The sequence below is a fragment of the Phoxinus phoxinus genome (assembly GCF_949152265.1).
Source record: "Phoxinus phoxinus genome assembly, chromosome: 18".
In the NCBI taxonomy this organism is placed as follows: domain Eukaryota; kingdom Metazoa; phylum Chordata; class Actinopteri; order Cypriniformes; family Leuciscidae; genus Phoxinus; species Phoxinus phoxinus.
The window spans coordinates 8,544,894-8,568,253 of NC_136893.1; the positions used below are offsets into that span (position 1 = coordinate 8,544,894).

Genomic DNA, 23,360 nt, shown 5'->3' on the forward strand with positions numbered 1-23,360 from the left:
GAACTTTTTCAGACCTTTTTTAAACTGGTTAACTTTTTCCAATCCTTTTCTAAAAGGTTTTCATTCTTTCATTCAATTGCATTCAATTGATCAAAAGTAAAACTAAAGACATTTATGATATTACAAAAAGAGATATATTTCAAATGAATAACTTTCTATTCATCAAAGAATCCTGACTAAAATGTTTCACCGTTTCCACAAAAACTATTTTCAACATTGATAATAATAAGAAATATTTATTGAGCGCCAAATCGGCATATTAGAAGGATTTCTGAAAGATCATGTGACACTGAAGACTAGAGTAATAACTGGTGAAAAATGCTGGAATTAATTACTACTTCAAATTAAAATAGGAAAAATAATATTTCACAATATTATAGTATTTTTTACTGTAGTTTTGATCAATTAAATGCACACTTAGTGAGCATAAGGTTTTTTTTTTTTCAAAAACATGAAAAAATTAGACCGACCCCTTCACTTTTGTTGGGTACATTACATCAGTTAAATCACCTTTCTCACACATCACCTTCATTCCTTCCTTTCTTCAAGCTCTCAAAGCGATGCAACCAATGTGTTTCTAATGCCTCATTGTAATAAATCCACTTCATCTCTCATCATTTGTCTGCTGTGCTTCTTACAGTGTCAACCTGAGCTTTTGCCTAACAGCCAATGGGAAGCACCTACCAAATGATCTCGGTAAGCCACATCTGCTCCCGTTCACATACCTATAGGATCCCCTTTGCAAAGTTATCTTAAATAATATTCCTTTTTAGATAAGCAACCACCTGTAACACCCAAGCATTGTGGTGGAAAGTTATTCTAGGTTAAATTTCTTAAGTAACCATAAAATATTTTTTTTTGCAGAGCTTTGCTTAATATTTCTGTTTCCAATTCCATCCATAAGCCTTTCTTTGTCCATATGCAACCTTTACAATGCATTTATTCAGTAATTGCTTCCCTCTATATGGAAGGCATTTTATGCCAATTTGAAATAAATAAATTAAATGATGAAAAATGAAAACTAAAACCAGATTAACAATTTTATTATAGAAAACTGTATGCACAATACGTGACAAAATTGAAAATGAAATTATTTAATTTTAGTTTTCACATTGACAATGCATCATCCCTGTCAAATCACCAATTGCATTTTATTTTTCAATTTGACAGGGATGATGCACCTTAAAAATCATTTAATTTTCAATTTTGTCACCCATTTAGCATGCAGTTTTCTATAATGAAATGGTTAATCTGGTTTTAGTTTTGATTTTTTTTTTTATCATTTCATTTATTTATTTAAAATTGGCAGAAAATGCCTTCCATACCTCTATTCCCCCCGGGCTAATGATACCACCATATGCCCTGGCATTAGAGGCCTAGACTATGTGTGAAGAATAACACCTACTACACACGCTCAGATAACTGAGCACAGGTGCTTAACATACATCTGAATGGCATGCAAATTCCTTCATGCCCATTAAAAGCATTATGGCTTTTCTTATAGTCATTCTCTTCAGGTTTTGGATGATGATAAAACCTAAATGTTTGGGAGAACTTTCCACTCTTGCCAAAGCAAAAATTCTGATCTGACCAATGGGCTTTGAGATTTAGTGGCGTGTCAGCATGGCGCCGACCTGCACCTGTGCGTGGAGCCAATACTTAAAAGCACCGTGCCCAAAAGACTTCTAAATATTTCTGTTAATGGGTCTGTGTTGTAGAGTTTAACGTTGAAGTTCAGCTGGACCGTCTGAAGCAGCAGCAGAAGGGGGCCGTACGGAGAGCTCTGTTTTTAGACACCCATCTTCCCGTACAGAAGAGGACTATGACTGTGCCAAATGGAGGCAGATTCTGCAGCGACACTAAGATCTACTTGCGGGTGAGTTTTATCTACAAAACTTTTGTAAACCGGGAGATTAATGATATTACTAGAAATATAACAATACACTTATGTCATGTTTCAGTTCGATACACAATACTGATCTCACGAGACAATACTCTCAACAACTTTAACAACTTAAAGGGTTAGTTCACCCAAAAAATGTCATTATGTTATCGTTTACTCAAATTGTTCCAAACCTGTATGAATTTCTTTGTTCTGCTGTACACAAAGGAAGATATTTGGAAGAAAGGAAAGCATATTTCGCCCCCATTGACTACCATAGCTATGGTAGTCAATGGGGGGGGTGAGATCTGCTTGGTTACAAACATTCTTCCAAATATTTTCCTTTGTGTACAGCAGAACAAATACATGTTTGGGTGAACTATTCTTTTAATACTTTTATACTTCAAACAAATCCCCAATAGAGTTAAAATGGGATAAAAAAAAATATAAAAAGATAACTTCTTAGACATATGATAAACAGTTAATTAAAAAAGTAGTTAATTAAAATGCTAAATTTGGTATTACATCAGTAATGGATTTGAACAGGGCAATGGTGACACCAGCATAGAACTATTCATAATTCTAATTTTGTTAGATGCAAATGTTTGCGGTCTATCCCATGACTACACATATTTAATATGCTATATTATTAAATAATGTATTTTAATGTATTATATTTAGTAATACACATGGAAGTACAATGTGTGACCTTCTGGGATGACCATATTTGATGTGGCATTGTCATATTTGATGCTAAATAAAATATTTATTTCTGTACATGATGCATATTGTTTTCATCCATGATATATATTGTTGCATTTTTGCATTGCGATGTATTGTGACACTCCTAGGTATTACTGTTGCTAATCTATTAAATTTAGGCATGTAATCATGTCCTAACGTGGCATTCAGAAGATATTTGTTGTTTATTAATGTACATTTTATAAGCAAGGGGATTGTGAGCCAATGAGAATTAAGAGTAGGCGGGGTTAACCAATGGAAATTGGCTTGAAGTGTGAATTCTTTCCATTTATTAGTTCTAGATACGTGTTATAAGTGAAGATAAGTGCGGCAACACAAAAAAATGCAGCGAGGGATTAAGAGGGTCATTTCACTTTCTGACCTTTCTCACGAACTCCCTCTCTGTTTCCCCGGAGTGTAGGATGAGAAGGACTTCAGGGATAAGTTGTCTCCCATCTTCGTTGCGCTCAACTTCAGCCTGAACCCTCAATCCGCGGCAGACAGACACGGCCTGCGGCCCATCCTCAACTACCAGACGGCGGAGCTCATCGAACAGAAAGTACGTACATTTTCCGCTGCAGATATCCCACAATGCTTTGCAGGAGTAAACCGAGATATTGCATGGTGCGGTGTGTTCTTCTCCCCCTTCATGATGAGATTATCAAAACATACATCTGGGATGTTCTCCAAATTGTCTGGAAAGCCGTTTGAGAGCCAGAGGAAACGTGTAGCGTGTACAGAGGAGAACTTTTCACTGTCCCACCAGGAGAAGCTCTCTGGGCATTGTGGAAACTCCACTGTAGAGGTGTTTGTGTGTATAAAGGGTTAATAGATTTCTGTTTTTTTCCGGGCGGGCCCTCACAGGCCATATGCCGTCTGTTTAGGTTTAACGTTTTGGGTGGCAGTTTTCTCTCGGTAGTCATTGAGGCCGTGCCGAACACATGGGCCGCTGTGTTTCTGCATATGGTCATTCTAATCAGAGGTCTTGGAAACATTGCAGATGGAGCGGTGCCCTAAAACCTTCGCTTATTCGGGCCAAGTGCAAGCTCTTTCATTCAGGATAAACGATTATCCATGATGATAATCAAAAGGAAAATTCTTGTTCATGTTGGTTTCATATGATTTTAAATAAATAAATAAATAAATAAACATAAACTGTTAAACTATTTTTATTTTAAAATGTGATTACACTAAAATATCATTTTGTAATCATTTATTATTATTTATAATAATTGTTATTAGGACTACTATTAAGAATATTACACTATTATTATAAATATTGCATATGTTTAACATAAAAATACTGTGAAAAAATAGATATACAGTGTATATGTGTGTGTGTGTGTATATATATATATATATATATATATATATATATTGTGTATATATATTGTGTGTGTGTAAAATATATGCAATATTATTATTAATAATGAAAGGGTAATACTATTACTACTAATTTTTTATTTATTTACTTTGTTACCGCAATATTTTTTTATATATAGAATAAACATTATATAAATATCCACAATGTTTTAGAGTACTTACCGTAACTAAATAATATTGTTGTTGTTGTTGTTGTTGTAACCACAATATATTTTTAGAGAGTATAAATACTAATATTGTTGGTAACTTATAAAAAATATATTGTGGTAACAACAATATCATTAATATTAATTACTCTAAAACATTGTGGATATTTATATATTAGAGTAATTACATTTATACAACATAATAAAATACTTCTTTATTAAATAATATTTTTTCCTAATAAAAAATAAGAGATTATGCCGAACTAAGGCTTTTTTTTTTCGTTAATTAATTGGATTAAATCAATAGATCTGACAAAAAGCTTGTGTGTGGTTTTTATTTGCATGGGACTATTAATGTGAGGCTCCATATTCGCCATCGTCTTGCCTTTTGACGAGAGATGTTTTGGACCTCCTTTGATAAATGTTGTGAGTGATCTCGCTTGGCGCCCTCCAGTTTGCTGACCCAATCATGCTGTTTGCAGACCTTGACACTTCCGTAAACACTTGATGGTGGTTTTGGCTGAGGGTCAGCTTGGACATATGCACATGTGACCTCCACTTGGGCTTCGAGTTGTTTGGTTGCTGCAGTGAACCCAAACAACCCTCTCCAGGAGGTTCAGAGTTGTGGAAAGGGGTGGGTTGTAATTAGAGCTCAGCGATCGCTGATTACAGGGAAGCCACTTTGCTCTTTCTAATCTCCCATTCTATTTTTTTATCCTCATCGTCATGTTGCGTCATCCTCGCACATGTTGGAAATACGGCATCAGGTGGAAGCAATTAGCCGTGGCACGACTTTCCCCCTTTCTTGATGTTTTAGATTCATTCATGAATTGTATATGGAGATGGATTCTCTCTCATTAATGTGTGTGTGCTTTATGTGAGTGTGGTGAGAGTTGGGTGGTGTCGCGTGCAGCTAGCATGCGGTTTAAGGGTGGCAGCCTCTGATGTGGATGTTGGTGGCAGAAAGAACAGCCATAGCTCTTTATTCCTTTAAATGAGCTCTATACGTTTTTGAAGCCAATACACATCTGCTCTTCAGCCCAGAATTCATTCAGCGTTGTTTACTATTCAAAAACTTATTTCGGGCGGCTGAGAAGTGATGTTTACCAATGCAAATGGTAATGTTTATAGTCATATTGTATTTTATTCTTGGGTTTTATTCCAGGGTTGCCATGTCAGCTGTTTTTCCGCAGAACTATATAGGGTACTTTTAAACTTGCTGCGGGTTGATGACTTTTTTAAAGGTTTATTTGACTGAAATGCTTGTATTGAGATATTTTGCTCATTTTACATTCTAACAATGATACGACTGTGCTAGATGATGAGTTTTGTGAGGAAGGGCACTGATAGGGAGCTAATTTATTAAAACAGACTTTTAACAGACAGCATTTGATTACTGCTATATAGTGGTTTTCAAGTTGAGTTGTGTATAACACATACATTCTAGGTATGGGAGTGGCATATTTTGAGTTTTGATATTTGGGGAAGGGTAATTGGGCTACTTTGATTTAAACTTTGGGCTAGTTTTGTTACCTGGCAACCCTGGCAACCCTGCTGCCTGCCGTCATTCTGGTTGCCCAATATTCAACATCCAAACGATTTCTGAAACCCTGTTTCACTCAGAAATAAGCCGCATTACAAAAGTAAAATGGGTTGCAAATTGACAATACAATAATCTCTCTGACATTAAGTAACTTACCTTAACTTTTTTCCTGGCTTTTGCTCTAGGCCCAGATTTTATTGGACTGTGGAGAGGACAACATTTGCGTCCCTGACCTGAAACTCTCCGTGCACGGGTAAGATGATCAGCTAAAAATGCAAATAAACAAAATAAAGACCTGGGGTTTAGTTTGCTTGTTGCGAAGTTTGCAGTAACGCATATAAAGTAGAACAATTTTAGGCTCAAGAAAGAATGAGTAATTGTTATTCCAGATACTGTTTAGATGAGAAATTTAGATAAATATATGTGATTCATATATTGTCATGCTTTGAGTCACAGCTTTTAGAAAGTCTCAGTAATGGATAGAGTTGTCCCAGGTGAGAATGGTGACACACATGCACAGATACACACTGACTTAAAGAAAAGAAAAAAACAGGAAGGAGGGCTAAGCAACAGGTGCTGGGATTGGCTGATTTAGCTAGCTTAAAAAAAAAAGAAAATGGATAGATGAACCGGATAAGTTTGGAATATTCAGTTCCCTGCAGTTGATTTGTGAAATCTGTGGGTATTTTCTCTGTCTTTTATACACCGATTTGTTTGCATTTGCTGTTATTCTTCGACCGCAAAAATGCGCCTTACCAAAAACATTACAGATTCGTTGCATTTGTCTTAGGTCACATATTTATGAAACTGCGTAGGGCATTAATTCTCTCCGCAGAGTGATTTGGATTATCTTGACATTCAACAAGCAGAGGGAATAATACGACTTGGAAATTCACTGAAGGGGTTATTCTTTAAGCGAAAATGTGAAACTACATCTAGACGGCTTCCCAGAGAATGCCCGGGACAACATGTCTTTTCTTTAGTACCACTGTCAGCATCTGCTTCCCAGGTCCATGTTGAGCAAACCCAGCCAAGTTCTCTGTTTAACTCAAATTAACTCTTTGTACTGAGTCACTTCCATGTGATTATTAGAGCTCACTGGTGTTAATTTGTTGTGAGGATCGTGATATTTATTTTGATTAGCAGTTGAATGCAAATCTTGACCTTCTTGTGACATGAACCCAACCTCATATGTGCCATCTGAAGGGGTTTGTTATGAAAGTGCAGCAAGCGACGGCTTCCATGTAGGTTGGAGTCCCCCACCAGCCGAGTGCCAGTGTTTGAGTTCAGTGTGTGCCGCTCCCCCAGCATGGCTTTACGAGGCCAGGCGGTAATTGGAAGCGTCTGTGTGGCCCTCGCATGGAATTTCTCATTGTGTCTGAGATGTAGAGAGAAAAGAAAGGGGGTGAGGGAACATGTAGGAATAGAAAAAGGGAACTTTGCGGAATGTTTCACAATCTTTGTCGTTGTATGTTGAACTTTATTGCTACAATGGAAATTAGGGGTTTTTAATAGGAAATGTGTGTGAAATGTGTGTGTAATGCAGGAGGAAGGGCTTCCTGTCGGAAAGATCTGGATGATATTTCACCGCTAGATCAGCAGAATTACACTTTCTTTTTTGAAAAGAAATTAATACTTTTATTCAGCACAGATTGATAAAAAATAACACATTAATAATGTTACAGGAGATTTCTATTTCAAATAAATGCTGTTCTTTGGAACTTTCTGTTCATTAAAAAATCCTGAAGAAAATGTATCAGGGTTTCACAAAATATTTATGCAGCACAACTGTGTTTTTTTTAAACATTGATAATAATAATGACATGTTTTTTGTGCACCAAATCAGCATATTAAAATGATTTCTGAAGGATCATGTGACACTGATCTGAGTAAAAATGGATGGAGTAAAAATGGTGAAAATTCAGCTTTGCCATCACTGGAATAAATTACATTTTTAAAATATATTTATATAGAAAACAGGTTTTTTAGATGCAATAACATTTTACATCTTATATTTTTGATCAAATAAGTGCAGCCTTTGTGAGCATAATAAACGTATTTAATTTAAAAAAAATTTTTTATCATACCGACCTCAAACTTTTGAATGGTAATTTCCTCCATGGTTTATACTTTGCAACAAAATTACAAAATGTAGGTGTATATCTATCTACTTTTTTGTTGATTAATTAGTGGTGCTTGTTAACACACTAAAGCTATTGCTTATATTCAGGGTTAGAGATTTAAATAAACATTGGCCAATACCTCCTCCCACAACGTTTGTACCATTGCTCTAAGATTAAATCAGCACTTGATAAACTCCATAGAAGACCCAGACCCTATAGAAGGTAAATTAGCTGCCAAGGCAAGAGTTGAATGTTTTTTCTTCATGTTTTGGGTACTGCAGGGACAGGAAGGAAGTGTACATGGGCGATGACAACTCTCTGACCCTGACTTTCAACGCGAAGAACGACGGAGGCGGAGCTTATGAAGCCGAGCTGTATGTGGTCTTGCCACCAGAGGCCGACTACAGCGGAATAGCCCGCAATAATGAGGTGAGATATGGAGACCCTCCCTCCAGGTGCTGCCTATTACACGGACGTGTGCCAGATCCCGTCCATTAACTCCTACATGTGTTCAGCATTTCAGCTGAGAAAGACCTTTGTTCTGTTACTTTGATACTCAACAAAAGATGTGTTTTTTATTAATGGAGACATGTGATGAGAAATCCCGTAGTGAGGCAAAACTTGACAGCGGTCGGTGTTTTAATGTGGCGGTTTTCAAACTGGTGCTTAGGGGATCTGTGGGACATTTAAGAGACAGAAAAAGACGATTTCAGTCTTTTGTATTTAATTTTAGGATTTTTTTTAAATGAAAATATTTTCATTATAAATATTTTTTTTTGTTAAATTATAAAATTTATTCAAATAAAATATTTTAACAATTTGATTAATTATTTTTGCTTTAGTACAATGATAATTATTTGATTTGGTAAACAACATGTCTTTATAATAATAACACTATTATTTTCTTACACAGTATAAATTGATTTTTATACATGAATATATATAGATGACTATTCAAGGAAGAAGTGTCTCTCACAAAAGGGGTCATGGGCATCAAAAAGGGCTAACACCAGTTTTAATGAATTACTTGAACATATTTTCATCCCTAAGGATAATTTAGAGCAAAAATGTAACATTCAACAGTAGTACCAGAACTGGTCTAAACAGTCAAGACATGAGTCAGGAGTATGGAGTGTGTGTGCGTGTGTTTTCCAAAATTTACAGGTCTTTTTCTCTATTTCTCTGGACAGAGTCTGACCCAGCTGACCTGCAGTTATGAGACGGAAAATCAGACCCGTTACCTCAGCTGTGACCTGGGGAACCCCATGAAATCAGGCACCAGCGTAAGCACACTTACACTCGTCTTTCTGTTTGTGTGCGTTACACACTAGAGTGACTTGAGGTTTCACATTGTGATTGAAAAAGCACCAAATACGATTGAGTCTTACTAATTTCCCAGTGTGTCTGAAAATTGTTATTTTGACAGTCATGGAAATGTGTAGTCTCTCTCTCTATATATTGTCTATATCTATCTACATCTATCTACATCTATCGTCTCTATCGTCTCTATCGTCTCTATCGTCTCTATCGTCTCTATCGTCTCTATCGTCTCTATCGTCTCTATCTATCTATCTATCTATCTATCTATCTATCTATCTATCTATCTATCTATCTATCTATCTATCTATCTATCTATCTATCTATCTATCTATCTATCTATCTATCTATCTATCTATCTATCTATCTATCTATCTATCTAATATCTATCTATCTATCTAATATCTATCTATCTATCTATCTATCTATCTATCTATCTATCTATCTATCTATCTATCTATCTATCTATCTATCTATCTATCTATCTATCTATCTATCTATCTATCTATCTATCTATCTATCTATCTATCTATCTATCTATCTATCTATCTATCTATCTATCTATCTATCTATCTATCTATCTATCTATCTATCTATCTATCTATCTATCTATCTATCTATCTATCTATCTATCTATCTATCTATCTATCTATCTATCTATCTATCTATCTATCTATCTATCTATCTATCTATCTATCTATCTATCTATCTATCTATCTAATCTATCTTGTGTCTATATCTATCTACGTCTCTCGTCTCTATATCTATTTATCAGTCTTTATTGTCTCTATATATATTTATAGTTCTATTTATTCTCAACTATAACATTTTTCCTTGGATAGAAATAGCTTTTTGTGTGTGCAATTTCTATAAAATAATTTTTTAACAATCCAGTTATGCTTATCCAGTAATCAATATTCTGAATACTGACATCTAGCATTCTACCAAATGAAATCCAGACCTCCAGCAACCACAATTGTGTGTCATGTTAGTCATGTAACCTTTATTAGTCACCTAACCTGTTAGTCAGCTCGTAGTGCTGTCTGGGGGTCTTGTTAAGGGCTGTGTTGGATCATGTTTGGAGGAAGTTTCCACTAGCCATGCAGGAAGTGACAGTCATGTAGGCTCTGCCCTCTTAGAGAGTGGAGTTCCCCTTTCCAAAATGCCACTGTGTGAAGATGGAGAGATTTGTGGCTTTTTAATGTGTCCGCAGAGTTTGAACAATTACCCAATTATACTCCATGTCAATATGTGTGTCCAGACACCTCTGTATGTTTCAGTCAGCGCAGCAACGCTGCTCTCATTAGTTCAAGGCAGGTTATCTGGGTGATTTATTCAGCAATTTTATTATTAACGCTATTTTTAGATTCCAGGACCACCAAAGAGGTTCCCCGCAACAACTGGCCTGTATCTGTAATCGTATCTTATTTAATGAGATATTCAGAAATCACACCTACCCCCACGCGCACACACACCCACACGCAAACTCTCACGCATGAGCTGAGTGAAAACGAGAGCCGCTCGTATAGGGTCTGTGTGCCAGAGTTTGTGTGCGTGCGGTGGGAGCATAAAACCACAATTATAAAAGGGAGGCTGGAACTCCCATGCAGTCTGGGGGTTGTGTAGGTGACTTCAGCACTTTAGGGATGAGGGTAGTAACTAACTGGAGTGCTTTTGACAGTGCAGCTAAACATGACATCACTAAGATGAATGAGAGAGGATACATTTTAGTGTTTCCACTTGTGTTTTTTGGATGGAGTACAGGAAAGAAACATTCCACCAACCTCAACATCCATCCTGTTGCTATGGTAGACAGTGCATTATGGGTGATTTGTATGTTCTGTGTGCTGTAGAGAATTCTCTGGGGTAATTCATGGACAGCTGAAATTCAGTATCGTGACATTGCAAATATTGTTGGCTCCTTTATGATAAATTGCTTGTGTCGTTTTAGCTAAAATTACCTGATGAATGAAATGTACGTTTATATATATAAGGGATGTGTGTAAGGGATAATGTATAGTGAGGCGGTTGTTATAGCGAATACAACCACAACAGGCTGATCGGACTGCAATCGTTGAAGAACACCGTGTCCATGGCAACGCTCTGTTTTTCATGGCAACGGTGTGTTATACTTAGTAGCAGCGGTCTGTTATCAAAAAATAACTACATTAGCATTCTACATTAGAATTTAACCAAGTCATGTAATAAATATATATATATATATATATATATGTGGAGGAATAAAGTTGACATTACCTTATGGGATAGTATGATTTAGAAATGTGTATTGTTACATTTTTTGCAGCTATGGGCCGGACTGCGATTCACAGTACCACGTCTCAAGGACACACACAAATTTGTGCAGTTTGACCTACAGATCCGTAGGTATGAAACTTGAGAATATACACAAATAAACACAGCTTATTTTTATATATGTATTTGTTTTTTGAAAATAAACATTCACACGATACTGTACAGTAAATAAAATCTATACAGTAGCAAGCATGGATAACTGTTTAGTACTGTTAGTAAAAGATCATTCTGCTTGAGTTATAAAATATAATATATATATAGTTTATGTATACATGTCAATATATACATACATACTACATACATATTATTATTATTATTATTATTATTATTAATAAAAGTTTGTGTTTACATAATATATGTGTGTCTACTGTGTATAATTAATTTGTATACATAAATCCACACGCACATGCATGTATATATTTAAGAAATAAAATAAATTCACATTTGTATTCATATTTAAAAATATATATGATTGACAACATTAAATACATTAATTTAACGATTCATTTAAAAATATAATTAATACTGGACATATGTTTTATTTTATTTTATTTTTTAAATTTTTTACTATTATAAAAAAAATAAGTCAGACTGTTATGGTATCATGCATCTGTAATATACGGTCAGGTTAGTTGCAAATGCCCTAAATATGCTCTTTATTAAGATCTGCTTCTGTCCATCTGCAGTAAGAATGAGAATAACTCCCAGAGTGAAGTCGTCCCCTACAAGTTGGAGGTGGTGGTCCAGTCTGATGTTATTCTGCAGGGGTGAGTTCACATGCAGAACCCATTTCGAAGTGCTTCACGAGACCATAGCTCTTCTGGAGCTCTCACTAGGAAGCTCTCCCTGTTCCCTCACCTTCTCATTTTCTCTTTATCTCTCGTTTTACAGTGTTTCCAGACCAGACAAGGTCTTCTTCCCCCCTCCGAACTGGAAGTTGACCAAGAATGTAATGGTTGAACAGGATGTCGGACCCTCCGTCCAGCACACGTACGAGGTAAAGACCTCGCCTGAGTCCTTCAGTTGGAAGGACTTGAAGAGTGGCCTGTCATTGATAGTGATTTACAGCCATTAGTCTGGATTCCTATGTACAATTTTTGGATGTACGGTTGCCTAGCAACTAGCAGTTAAATTTGCAGCATCTAAAATGTCTGCCCTTCTAGTTTTTTGACCTTAAGACTTCAAATCATTTCATAATTTATTTTCATGAACCGAATATATATATGAAGAGTTCAGATGCAAAAGCATCTAAGTGCCATCTGAAATTTTCTTCTAGAATGATCATTTTTTTATCAAGCTCGTTCAGTAATTTCACTTAAATGACAATTAATAGGTTATTTTCATTGCCAGTTAAGTGAAATTTATTGTTTTATTGAAAATTAAGTGAAAGTGAAACTTAAATATACAAGCTTGATAAAAATGATAATTCTTGAAGAAAATGTAAGATGGCACTTAGAGGCTTTTGCATCTGAACTCTTCATATACACATCATTTAATTTTTTTATTTTAGGTTATTTTATTTATATTTTTTATTGGATTTCATTTGAAGTCCATTTCATATATATCTTTTTTTTTTTTATGTCAGTGAGTGCCGCTGTAATTGCTGCTTGCAGTCTGGTTTCTTTATACATACAGTCTGCCAGGATTCTGAGTCATGCAAACAACTTGTACATGGAGAAGTTGTCATGGAGAATCTCCAACAGTTACACATAGGTCCTGAAATAGCGCAAGGCATCAAGTCATCCTTTTATGATGACCAGAGAGTACAGAAACACCTGTGGAGCACGACTTCTTGAAATCTGTGGTTTTGATGGCGTACGTGTAATCATGAAAATAACAAAGCCACGGCCTTGATGTTAAACCAATGTGGTTGAGAGGGTTTATTATGACAACATACACTCGACTCATCTCTCTCTCTCTCTCTCTCTCTCTCTCTCTCTCTCTCTCTCTCTGTCTCAGTTGGTGAACAACGGGCCGAGCCGCATCAGTCACACTCTTCTTCAGCTCAGATGCCCCATGAGACTTCAAAGTAACAGGTTCATTTACCCACTGGAGGTCACGACGGAGGGGCCTGTTAACTGCACCACCCACAACATAGTCAACCCCTCGAACCTCAAGGTAAGACGCCCCGGGTTAACTGCAGGGCAGAGATTTGATCAGGGTTCACCTGATGAAGTGATTAATACTGGAGTGCTGTCTGTCATTATGTGCATGACTTTGATCTATCAGGCTTTTCTTTTAAAGCACTGTTTACGTGCGAGTCTAATGAAACTTACCAGGAACGTGTCTGGATCATATATCACCCAAAATAAAAAATGATGCCTATTTCTAGACCCATAGGCTTGAATACATTATTTTCATGAGAAATCTCATTAACGCAATGGAAAAATGTCATTCTCATTATTATAAAAAAAAGAAAAAAAGATTTATATATCACGGTTGTATTTGTTGTGCTGGCCTTGTTGATTTTAAAACAAAGAAATTGTATTAAATTGTATATAAAATAATACACACACACACACACAAACACACACACACACACACACACACACACACACACACACACAAAACCATTAATATTGAGAATAATGACACAAAACATAAAGTAAAGTAGAGTAAATTAGAATAATGATAATTTGAAATTGTGCCTAATTGTAATGAAAATAGTAATGTAAAAAGCTTTAGTTTAAATAAAATGTGTTTAATTTCCCTCATGGGAAAAAATTAAATAGGTTTTTTTGAGAAATATTTTTGAAATTTTCTTTTTTAAAGATAGCAATGTATGCTGTAAAGATATTAGACCGGAGACTCGCATGCAGTCATGTGAGGAGAGAACAGAACCTCTTAAAGGAGACAGAGCTTGTTGATGACCAGCTAAATTTCAACTCAAGGGACATCCGCTGTCAGTAACACCCAGTATGTCCCAATACAGTCTCAAATACATATGCCAAACACATGAACACACCACCCATCCATCCACATTTCCTAATATGTCCACCCTGTCCCTCGAACAGCCCCACCCAAGGGCATTAAACCAGCCTTTGATCCTCCTGCCATACTCTCATCTCAATCTGCTTCCGCTTCGTTCTTCACGTCCCACTGCTGTCTATATAAACACAGCCATCAGCTCAATCAGAGCTTCTTATGATAGACCCCTCAACAACACTTCCCTCTCACCAATGATCTGAACAAATGTGGGATCTCGCGTTAAAAAAAACGTATTTGAATCTCAATAAATGTTTTCTATTTTCTACTAGTTATAAGTTTCTCTCTATTCTGTCCCATCTGATGGGCGTCTGGATGATTCGTAACACAAAACTGCTGTTACATCTGGGATTGCGCAGAACTCCTCTCCGAAGTGGTTGTTTGTTCAGTTTCTCATGCTGTTTAGGGTGTTTTCTTGGGTTTTGAGGAGAGTATGAGTCTGCACAATGGAGAAGTTGAGTAAAATTCAGACATCTGTTGCAAAATACCCCCTTGTGTCCGGCACGTTGTGTCCCTCCCGTTGAGCTCACGGCTGAATGTCAGTGATGAGTCAGAGGGCGTCAGTACAGATTGAACCGTGATGTCAGTGTCCACAATGTCCAAAAGGGTGGCGAGTTTCCATTCAATGTTCTGTTCTCTCTTTCTCACTCTGTCTTTAGCTCCAGCAGTCTTCTACCGAGCAGCCTCCTTTGCGAGACGCGGCACGGGAACACCACATCGAGAAGAGGGAAACGCACAAGGGCGAGCTGTCCCAGCTGACCAATCTGGTGAGATTTCTTCAATGTGAAGAGGGGAAAAGGTTTATAAAAAAGGCAAAACGCAAAGAAAGCGAGTGAAACATTAGCTCTGTTCAGAAACCTAGAGAGCTGCCTTCTAAGACAACATCCTAACTGAACCAGAACCTCATAAGTGAGTCATTTGACGCAATCTGCATATAGTCAGCAACTCAAATAAACCAATTAGCACTTCTTGCAACTGATTCCAGTAGAGTTAGTAAGCTAATGACTTCTCTGCTGAAAAGACATCTTATGCCATCATGAACTGGCTTGCTGGTCTTAGTTGTTCTCCTAGCCTTGTCAGGCTGGTCTGTTGGCTGATTTTGGAGTGGGTTTTGGAAACTTTTCAGCTGGTCAGGCTGGGAGACCAGATAAACACCAGCTCAGCCATGCTGAGAGACCTTCTTAACCCTTAAACACATACCAAGACCCGGGACGTCATTCACTACCCTCCTCCTCATTCATTTTTTTTTTTAAATTAGACATCAACCTTCTTAGTATTCCTCAATACATTTATTATAAACAATATAACAAGAATTATTATAAAAAAAATTGTAAAAATTGTATCGGGTCGCTAACAACCCGAGCTGTGTAACAGTGTAAATATATTTTTCTGCTCAACGAGCAGTTTTCAATTATGAATTCAATTCATAATTTAATCTTTGATGACTGAATAAGTGCAATTCACCTTTATTCCACAAGGTGGCAATGTCTGATACACAGTGATGAAGTGACGTTTCACTTATAGTTGTCGTAGGCAGAAAACAAAATCAAAGGAAGTATCATCAGCAAAACTTAGCGATTTACTGCAGAGCAAGTACTGAACGCAATTGAATAGTGTTACTGTCACTTGATGGTGGATCTGGTGGAGAAGCTGTCAGAGATCATAATATTGATTTTGAAGATGTTGAAAATGATAGTTTTGAGAATATGATCACGAATATGAGCCAGATGTTGAATCTATTGGGAAATGAGCTCTGATGACGAGGACAGTGGTGATTGTATAAAACATCTGCTCAAACTGAACCCTTCCAAGCTCCAAAATGTAACAAAATATGCTTATAGATCCGGGTCGCTAAAGACCCGAATATGTCAAAATGATTGGCGAAACATTCATGTATTTATAGGTTACAGCAGCTAAGAACAACAAACCAGCGCTGCATTTCCCAAAAGCATCGTGAGCTAAGTTGATGGTAGAGAACATCGGTGGCAATGGTCTCCTCCGAACATGGTTGGGTCTTTACAGCTGGGATTATACTCTAATAAAAAAACATAACCCACATACAGTATTTTTAATCAGTACTTTTCAGTATTAAATGTACTTGGATGCCAAAGTGACTTAGGGATGAAAAAAAATTAAATGTTCCCTCACAAACCATATTTTACCACCATTTTGGATGCATACATTCAGGATTACCTTCGCTGAGAAATGCAAATGTTGAACAAACACATCCAACATGGCGTCTGAGGTCATGAGAATGCAGCGAGACCTTTCGTTCACTAGTGTAGTAACTCAGAAGAAGGTCGAGTCACACAGGGTCAAAGATCTACTCTGACTGATTGGCCGCGATTAAAGATGTTTTGCTTGGTCGGTCTAGGTGCATGTGTGCGTGTTTGTGTGCTCGCGTATGTGCGTGACCATTAATGACCTCATTACTCTCCAGAGTGATGGGTCTGCCGAAATGTCCTCGCTCTACCCTCTAATTCCCGGTTGTTCTCTGCGTCATTATCCGCTCCAGCTACCAGCTCTCTCAGACAGCAGCTGCTTGTGTAGTCCAGCTGTAGGTAGCTGTACCTGACCAAATGAAAGAGGGCTTTGTCGCCTGTTGCGCTCAATCGCCCACATTTATCATCTCTTGCTTGATGAAGTGTTCCTAGAGGGCTATTTATTTCTTCGCCTGTTCCCTTGTGCTAATTTTGTTGAGGGAGAGCAGGAGTCTCCGTTGACATGTTCTGTTAGTGGAGATGTGTTACAGGACTCAAAAGGTTTGACATCTCTCGACTAGGATGAGGTGTTAATAGACGGTGACACTTTACAATAAGGCTTCATTTGTTAACATGAACTATCAATGAAAAAAAGCATTTATTAATCTGACTTATTTACTTGTACGTTAATAAAATCAAAAGATGGACCTGTTCATATTATTTAATGATAACATGAACTAACAATGAATAGTTATACTTTTACTAACTAACCTTAACAAAGATGAATAAATACTGAAACATGAATTGCTTATTGTTAGTTCATATTAGTTAATGAAAAATGAACTAATTGGAACTTATTGTAAAGTGTTACCAAATAGACTTAAAAATATTGAAAAAGATACATGTACTTGACATTTTTGCTTATATTATAATATATTTTTCTTATCTTATTGGCAAATAGTTTTTCTTGTTTTAACCATTAATTAACTTCAATAATTAGTGTACATAAAAATGACAAATCTATAGAAATAATACGTGAATATATTTACATCAAGTATTTACACACACACACACATGCGCGCGCATATATGCATTTATATTTATATATATATATATATATATACAATTATTTATAAAAAATTAAATCAAGTTTATTTTTCTTAACTATTTGTAATATATAGATATATATAGTATAAATATTATATTAAATATGATATGCTGTACAAGAGCTGGGGGGGCTCATGTAAAGTTGGGGTTGTACCACTATAGGGAAAAATGTATGTTCCGTGATCATTTTTTCCCACCCTCCTAATGAAAGGAATTTGACGTTACAGGGATCCGTTGATGAACGTGGTAATGCACAGCTTGTAAAGACCAGGGAGCTGAATGTTATTGCATCTGTGGGTTGGAATTTGACTTCAGGCAACTGTAGGCAGGATTTTACTGTCCTGTGACTCTTCTACTGATTTCCCACTAATTTAAAGCAGTCGATGCACGAGACGCTAACATTAGGTCCTTTGTCACTGCCGTTGGCTCGTGACGCTAATGTCTGTCCCATGGTCCCGTCTCTCCATCCGGATCCTCACATTCAGAATTATTGTTGGGTTTTTAATTAATGCTTGTGTCTCAAATGACAGCCAGGCATGCTTTTATGGTGATTTTATTTATTTCTGCCAGGAAATTTAACTTGTTTGTTTAAAAGGCACATCTTTTATAGCATCATTACAATTCAGTGTCAATTGTTTATTTGAATAACTGCAGTTATGAAGGGTTTGTAATGAGTTATGACATGAGCTAAAATGCACTGTGATGAAATAGTTCTGCAAACTTCCATAAACTGATTATTAACTCTGTTTTTCTGATGTAGTCTTGCTCCAGTGTGGATTGCTGGACTCTTACGTGTAACGTTGGCCTGTTGGAGCGAGGGACGAGTGCCATACTGCATGTTCGCTCGCGAATCTGGGCCGAAACATTTATGGAGGTGAGCGGAAAAAACCTTGGTGCAAGCAGTCCAAAGCTGTCGTCTCAATAGATTATTACTAATACTGCAATACAAGCAAGTACAAGCTTGTTAGTCTTATTTGAGACTCAAACAAGAGCTTGCATACCTCTCAACGGCTGTCCCATGATTATACTGGTTAAATTGATTATACTTTATAGTTTTTATTGTAAAGTGTGACTGCTTCCTGTGCGAGTGTCTGTTCATGTATGTTAAAGAGAGTCAGATGATGTCTCCAAACAGGAGCTCTTTTGAGAGACGCCTTACATGCTCTCTGCAGTTCTAGCCAATACAAAGCTTATAAGTGAGTGCATTGAAAATACATTAGGAGAAATCCTGAGAGCTCAGCGGATTGGAATGTCAGAGGGGTTTTGTGAGAACCAAAGCCAGAAACACTGGGATTCAGTGAAGCAATACCGCCCCCAGGTGGACGCAAGTGGGATTGTTACATAAATCAAACTAGGCACATTCAAATTAATGCACAGACAGTTTTACGTGTGTGTGAGATTTGAAGTTGCATTTTCTCTTAAATTGTAATGTTTACATATTTGTTTTTAAAAACTGTAGTGAATAATTTTTTTAAATATTTTTTTTATATTATAATATAAAATATACAATTATAGTTGTACAATAAGCAAAATAAAATGTATTATTATTATTATTATCATCATTATTTTCTTAACATTTCAACATTTCAAAACATAATTGAGACTACTGACATTATCCAAAATGTATATATAATTTTCTATAAAACCTAGACTTTTATTTATTTATTTCCGTATTAGTGTTACAAATGTAGTGTGTGTGTGTGTGTGTGTATGTGTGTGTGCGCGTGGCTTTGCATATATATATATATTTGTATTTTAATATGTATTTTCTCTTAAATCATAATGTTTACATATTTTTAAAAACTATCGAGAATTTAATTTTTTTAAATAAAAAAACAGTAAAAATGCTATATTAAAGTTATACAATGTACAAAATAAAATATTGTTGTTATTAATAATATCATCATTATCATTATTTTCTTGTCTTATTTCAAACTGATATTATCCATAATGTTTATTTATTTTCTGTAAAACCTAGACTTTTATTTTCTATTTATTTCACATATTGAGGTTACAAATGTAGTTGTTGTGCTTTCATTTGCAGAATCCTTATAAAAGCTTCATTCTGGAGTGCCTTGCTAGTTACAAAGTGGAAAAGATGCCATATGCCATTTTGCCCAAGTTGACTCCTAGCGGTGCTAAAAAGGTAAACATTCAAGTTCATCACCAGACATAATCTATAGTTCTTCTTAAAAATCATCCAGTGATGCTCATCTTTTCTCTGTGAACTAGTTGGTGACTCCTGTGGTGTGGAATAAGCCAGACAGTACATACGCCGTTCCTCTGTGGATCATCATTCTGGCTATTCTAGCCGGCCTTCTGCTGCTCGCTCTGCTGATCTACGTCCTCTACAAGGTCAGTGTCTGCCATTTTGATTTCTAGTTCAAGATGGATAATCATAAACAAATGATTTTCCTTTACTATTGGTTGCAAACCTGTCTGACTGCAAAGTAATTTTAAAACTTACAATTAATCATAAATGAACATGTAACTTTCATAAAGGGACTAACTTGTAGCTAATTCTAAAATAAATCTTATCCTTCATCCTAGAAGTAGATTATTACCAATTGTAAACTGATTTGTATTCATTGTTGCCACTAGTTGACAATCATGAACAAATCTTAATCTTTGTAGTTAAGCAAGTAAGTCATTAATTATAAGTTAAATATTATCCTATACATTAAGAAACACTTGTAACTAATCATAACATAAATCTTATTCTTAGTCCGACTATCTTTTAACTAATCGTGAACCAATTCTTATTCTTCAGTCGAATTTACTAATTGTAAATAAATCCCTATCTTTCATAATGGAACTAACTTGTGGCTAACCATAAACTAAATTGTATCAACCTAAACTAATCTTTTGTAGTCAGACTATTTATCTTTTGTAGTCGGGCTATTTTGTAACTAATCGTAAATCTTATTCTCAGACTATTATAACTAAGCATAATAACCAAGTATAAACAAATTCTTATCAGTTATAGTAGGACTAATTTGTAAATAAATGTGAAAAACGTCTTATCCTCCTTAGTTTGCAGGGTTATTATAGTTCACTGAATAAATATAAATGAAAATAAATCCCTAAAAAAAACTTTACTTACTTGAAATAAAGTAAACGCGTTAAGTGAAATAAAATATAAATATAAATATATATATATATATATATATATATATATATATATATATATATAAAAAACCGCCACCCCGGTGCCTTTAGGGTTCCTGTGCACAACGGGCAATAACGTAACTCCGCTTTGACTGTCGAGAAGAAGTCTGCTTTAGAGCTTGCATCAGTGTGGGTTTTGCAAAAGTGCGCATCGAGGGCACATATAAGAAAAACAATTGTGTATATATATATATATATATATATATATATATATATATATATATATATATACCGGTATGTGTGTATATTCTCCCCCCTGTAAATTAGAAAGTTGTCCGGCTCAAGGAGAAGAATATATATATAGATTTTTGTGACTGTAGGTAAAACTAACCCCCCCTCTTGTGTCAAAAGTATCTTGAAAGTGACACACTTCCTGCTGCCAGTTGGTGGCGCTATAACTTTGACTCACAATAGTCACATCCATGTGATCGGCCTCTTACAGCGAACACACTGCTGAAGTTTCATCAAGATCAGTTAATGTATGAGGATGTTATAACACACTTCCTGTTTCCAATATTCGCCTTAAATTTGTTTCCTCGCCACGGCCAAACCGTTCGAGATATCAAAAATCCCCTGGCAATTTAGCATCCTCCATGTCTTGACTTCATGCTGACCGAGTTTCGTGGTCATCGGATGAATTCTCTGGGAGAAGTGTTTCAAATGCCAGAACATGCGTTTCCATACAACCCATAATAGCCGACTTTCTGTTGGACTGGCGTAAAACTTAGAGCACGAAAGTTGTTCGGCCCGATGAGATCTATATGTGTACCGAGTTTCATATTATTCCATGCAAGCGTGTTTTATATATGGACATGTTTTTGAATCCCATTCCAGGGGGCGCTGCCGAGCCCCCCTGCCACATCCGGGTACCAGCTTCAGTTGTTCTGACATTTGTGCAAAGTTTCAAGAGTTTATTAGCACGTTAAGTCCCCCAAAAGTGCACAAAAGGTAGTAAAATAATAATAATAATAATAATAATTAAAGCTGCAAGCAGCGATTGCGGGCCCAAGCCGGTGGCACCGCCACCCTGGTGCCTTTAGTTGCACTAAAGGCACCGGGTGGCGGTGCTACCGGCTTGGGCCCTCCATCGCTGCTTGCAGCTTTAATTATATATATATATATATATATATATGCTTGGAAACATCACAGTGGAGCGGTGCTTACTGTGAACGGTACGAACTGTACAACTGACTATTTAAACAGAGCAGTGTAATTTTTTTATGTTAGGTTGACTATTTTATTATTAAATTTTATTAAGGCTATGATGAACATGCTGCGATGTCAAGATTGGAATGCTGTGTGTGTGTGTGTGTGTGTGTGTGTGTGTGGCTCGATCGAATGGAGACATAAAAACATACTCCGTCATTTTGTTCACACAGGACATCATTCAAAGTGTTTCTCTATATTTGTGTACACTCGCAATAAAGCACAACATTGTGCTTTTGTTAAACTATAAACTCTTGTCAAACTGTAACCTACAACTGTCACCCAACCAAAATATCACACACACACACACACACACACACACACACACACACACACACACACACACACACACACACACACACACACACACACACACACACACACAGAATGGCAGAGAGACAGAGAGAGACACAATCCACATTCAAACCACAATATCTGACTTCCTGTTGGTCGGAGCTAATGACTGTAAATTAGAAAGTTGTTCGGCTTGATAAGATCAATATACACGCTGAGTTTTGTAACTGTAGGTAAAACTATAACTAAGTTATAACACACTTTATGCATCCTTTTTTAATCATAAATTTGTTTCCTCGCCACGGCCAAACCGTTCGAGATATCAAAAATCCCCTGGCAATTTATCATCCTCCATGTCTTGACTTCATGCTGACCGAGTTTCGTGGTCATCGGATGAATTCTCTAAGAGAAGTGTTTCAAATGCGAGAGCAAGCGTTCTCCAATCAACCCGTAATAGCCGACTTCCTGTTGGGCTGGCGTAAAACTTGACCCAGGGAAAGTTGTTCGGCCCGATTAAATCTATAAGTGTACCGAGTTTCATATTAATTCATGCAAGCGTGTTTGATACACGGACAAGTGTTCGAATCCCATTCCAGGGGGCGCTGTCGAGCCCCCCTGCCACGCCCGGGTACCAGCTTCAGCCCGGCCCTAATGGCCGCGGGTTCTGACCTGTGTGCAAAATTTCAAGAGTTTTCGAGCATGTTAAGGCCCTCAAAAGTGCCAGAGATTTTGCACACAGCAGAGAAATGGTTAAACTAAACTAGCCCCCCTCCTCACACACACACACACAGGGGGGCAGAGGGAAAATGCTCCAAACAGTACACATTCAAACCAAAATATCTGAATTCCTGTTGGTCGGAGCTAATGACTGTAAATTAGAAAGTTGTCTGGATCGAAGAGAAGAATATACGTACCGAGTTTGGTTACTGTAGGTAAAACTAATACCCCATT

General features: G+C 36.6%; 1 protein-coding gene across 1 annotated transcript in view; it reads left to right on the top strand.

The window, feature by feature from the left end:
• The window catches only part of itga5 (integrin, alpha 5 (fibronectin receptor, alpha polypeptide)), a 56,808-nt gene that overhangs the window by 26,755 nt on the left and 6,693 nt on the right, over positions 1-23,360 (top strand). The window contains exons 16-29 of the mRNA XM_079587897.1: positions 641-696; positions 1,719-1,876; positions 3,045-3,182; positions 5,881-5,948; positions 8,100-8,247; positions 9,009-9,101; positions 11,441-11,520; positions 12,135-12,215; positions 12,340-12,445; positions 13,408-13,566; positions 15,093-15,200; positions 18,502-18,615; positions 19,786-19,887; positions 19,974-20,096. Of these exons, the coding sequence (XP_079444023.1) occupies positions 641-696; positions 1,719-1,876; positions 3,045-3,182; positions 5,881-5,948; positions 8,100-8,247; positions 9,009-9,101; positions 11,441-11,520; positions 12,135-12,215; positions 12,340-12,445; positions 13,408-13,566; positions 15,093-15,200; positions 18,502-18,615; positions 19,786-19,887; positions 19,974-20,096 (1,534 nt within the window). The remainder of the gene's footprint in view (positions 1-640; positions 697-1,718; positions 1,877-3,044; positions 3,183-5,880; positions 5,949-8,099; positions 8,248-9,008; positions 9,102-11,440; positions 11,521-12,134; positions 12,216-12,339; positions 12,446-13,407; positions 13,567-15,092; positions 15,201-18,501; positions 18,616-19,785; positions 19,888-19,973; positions 20,097-23,360) is intronic.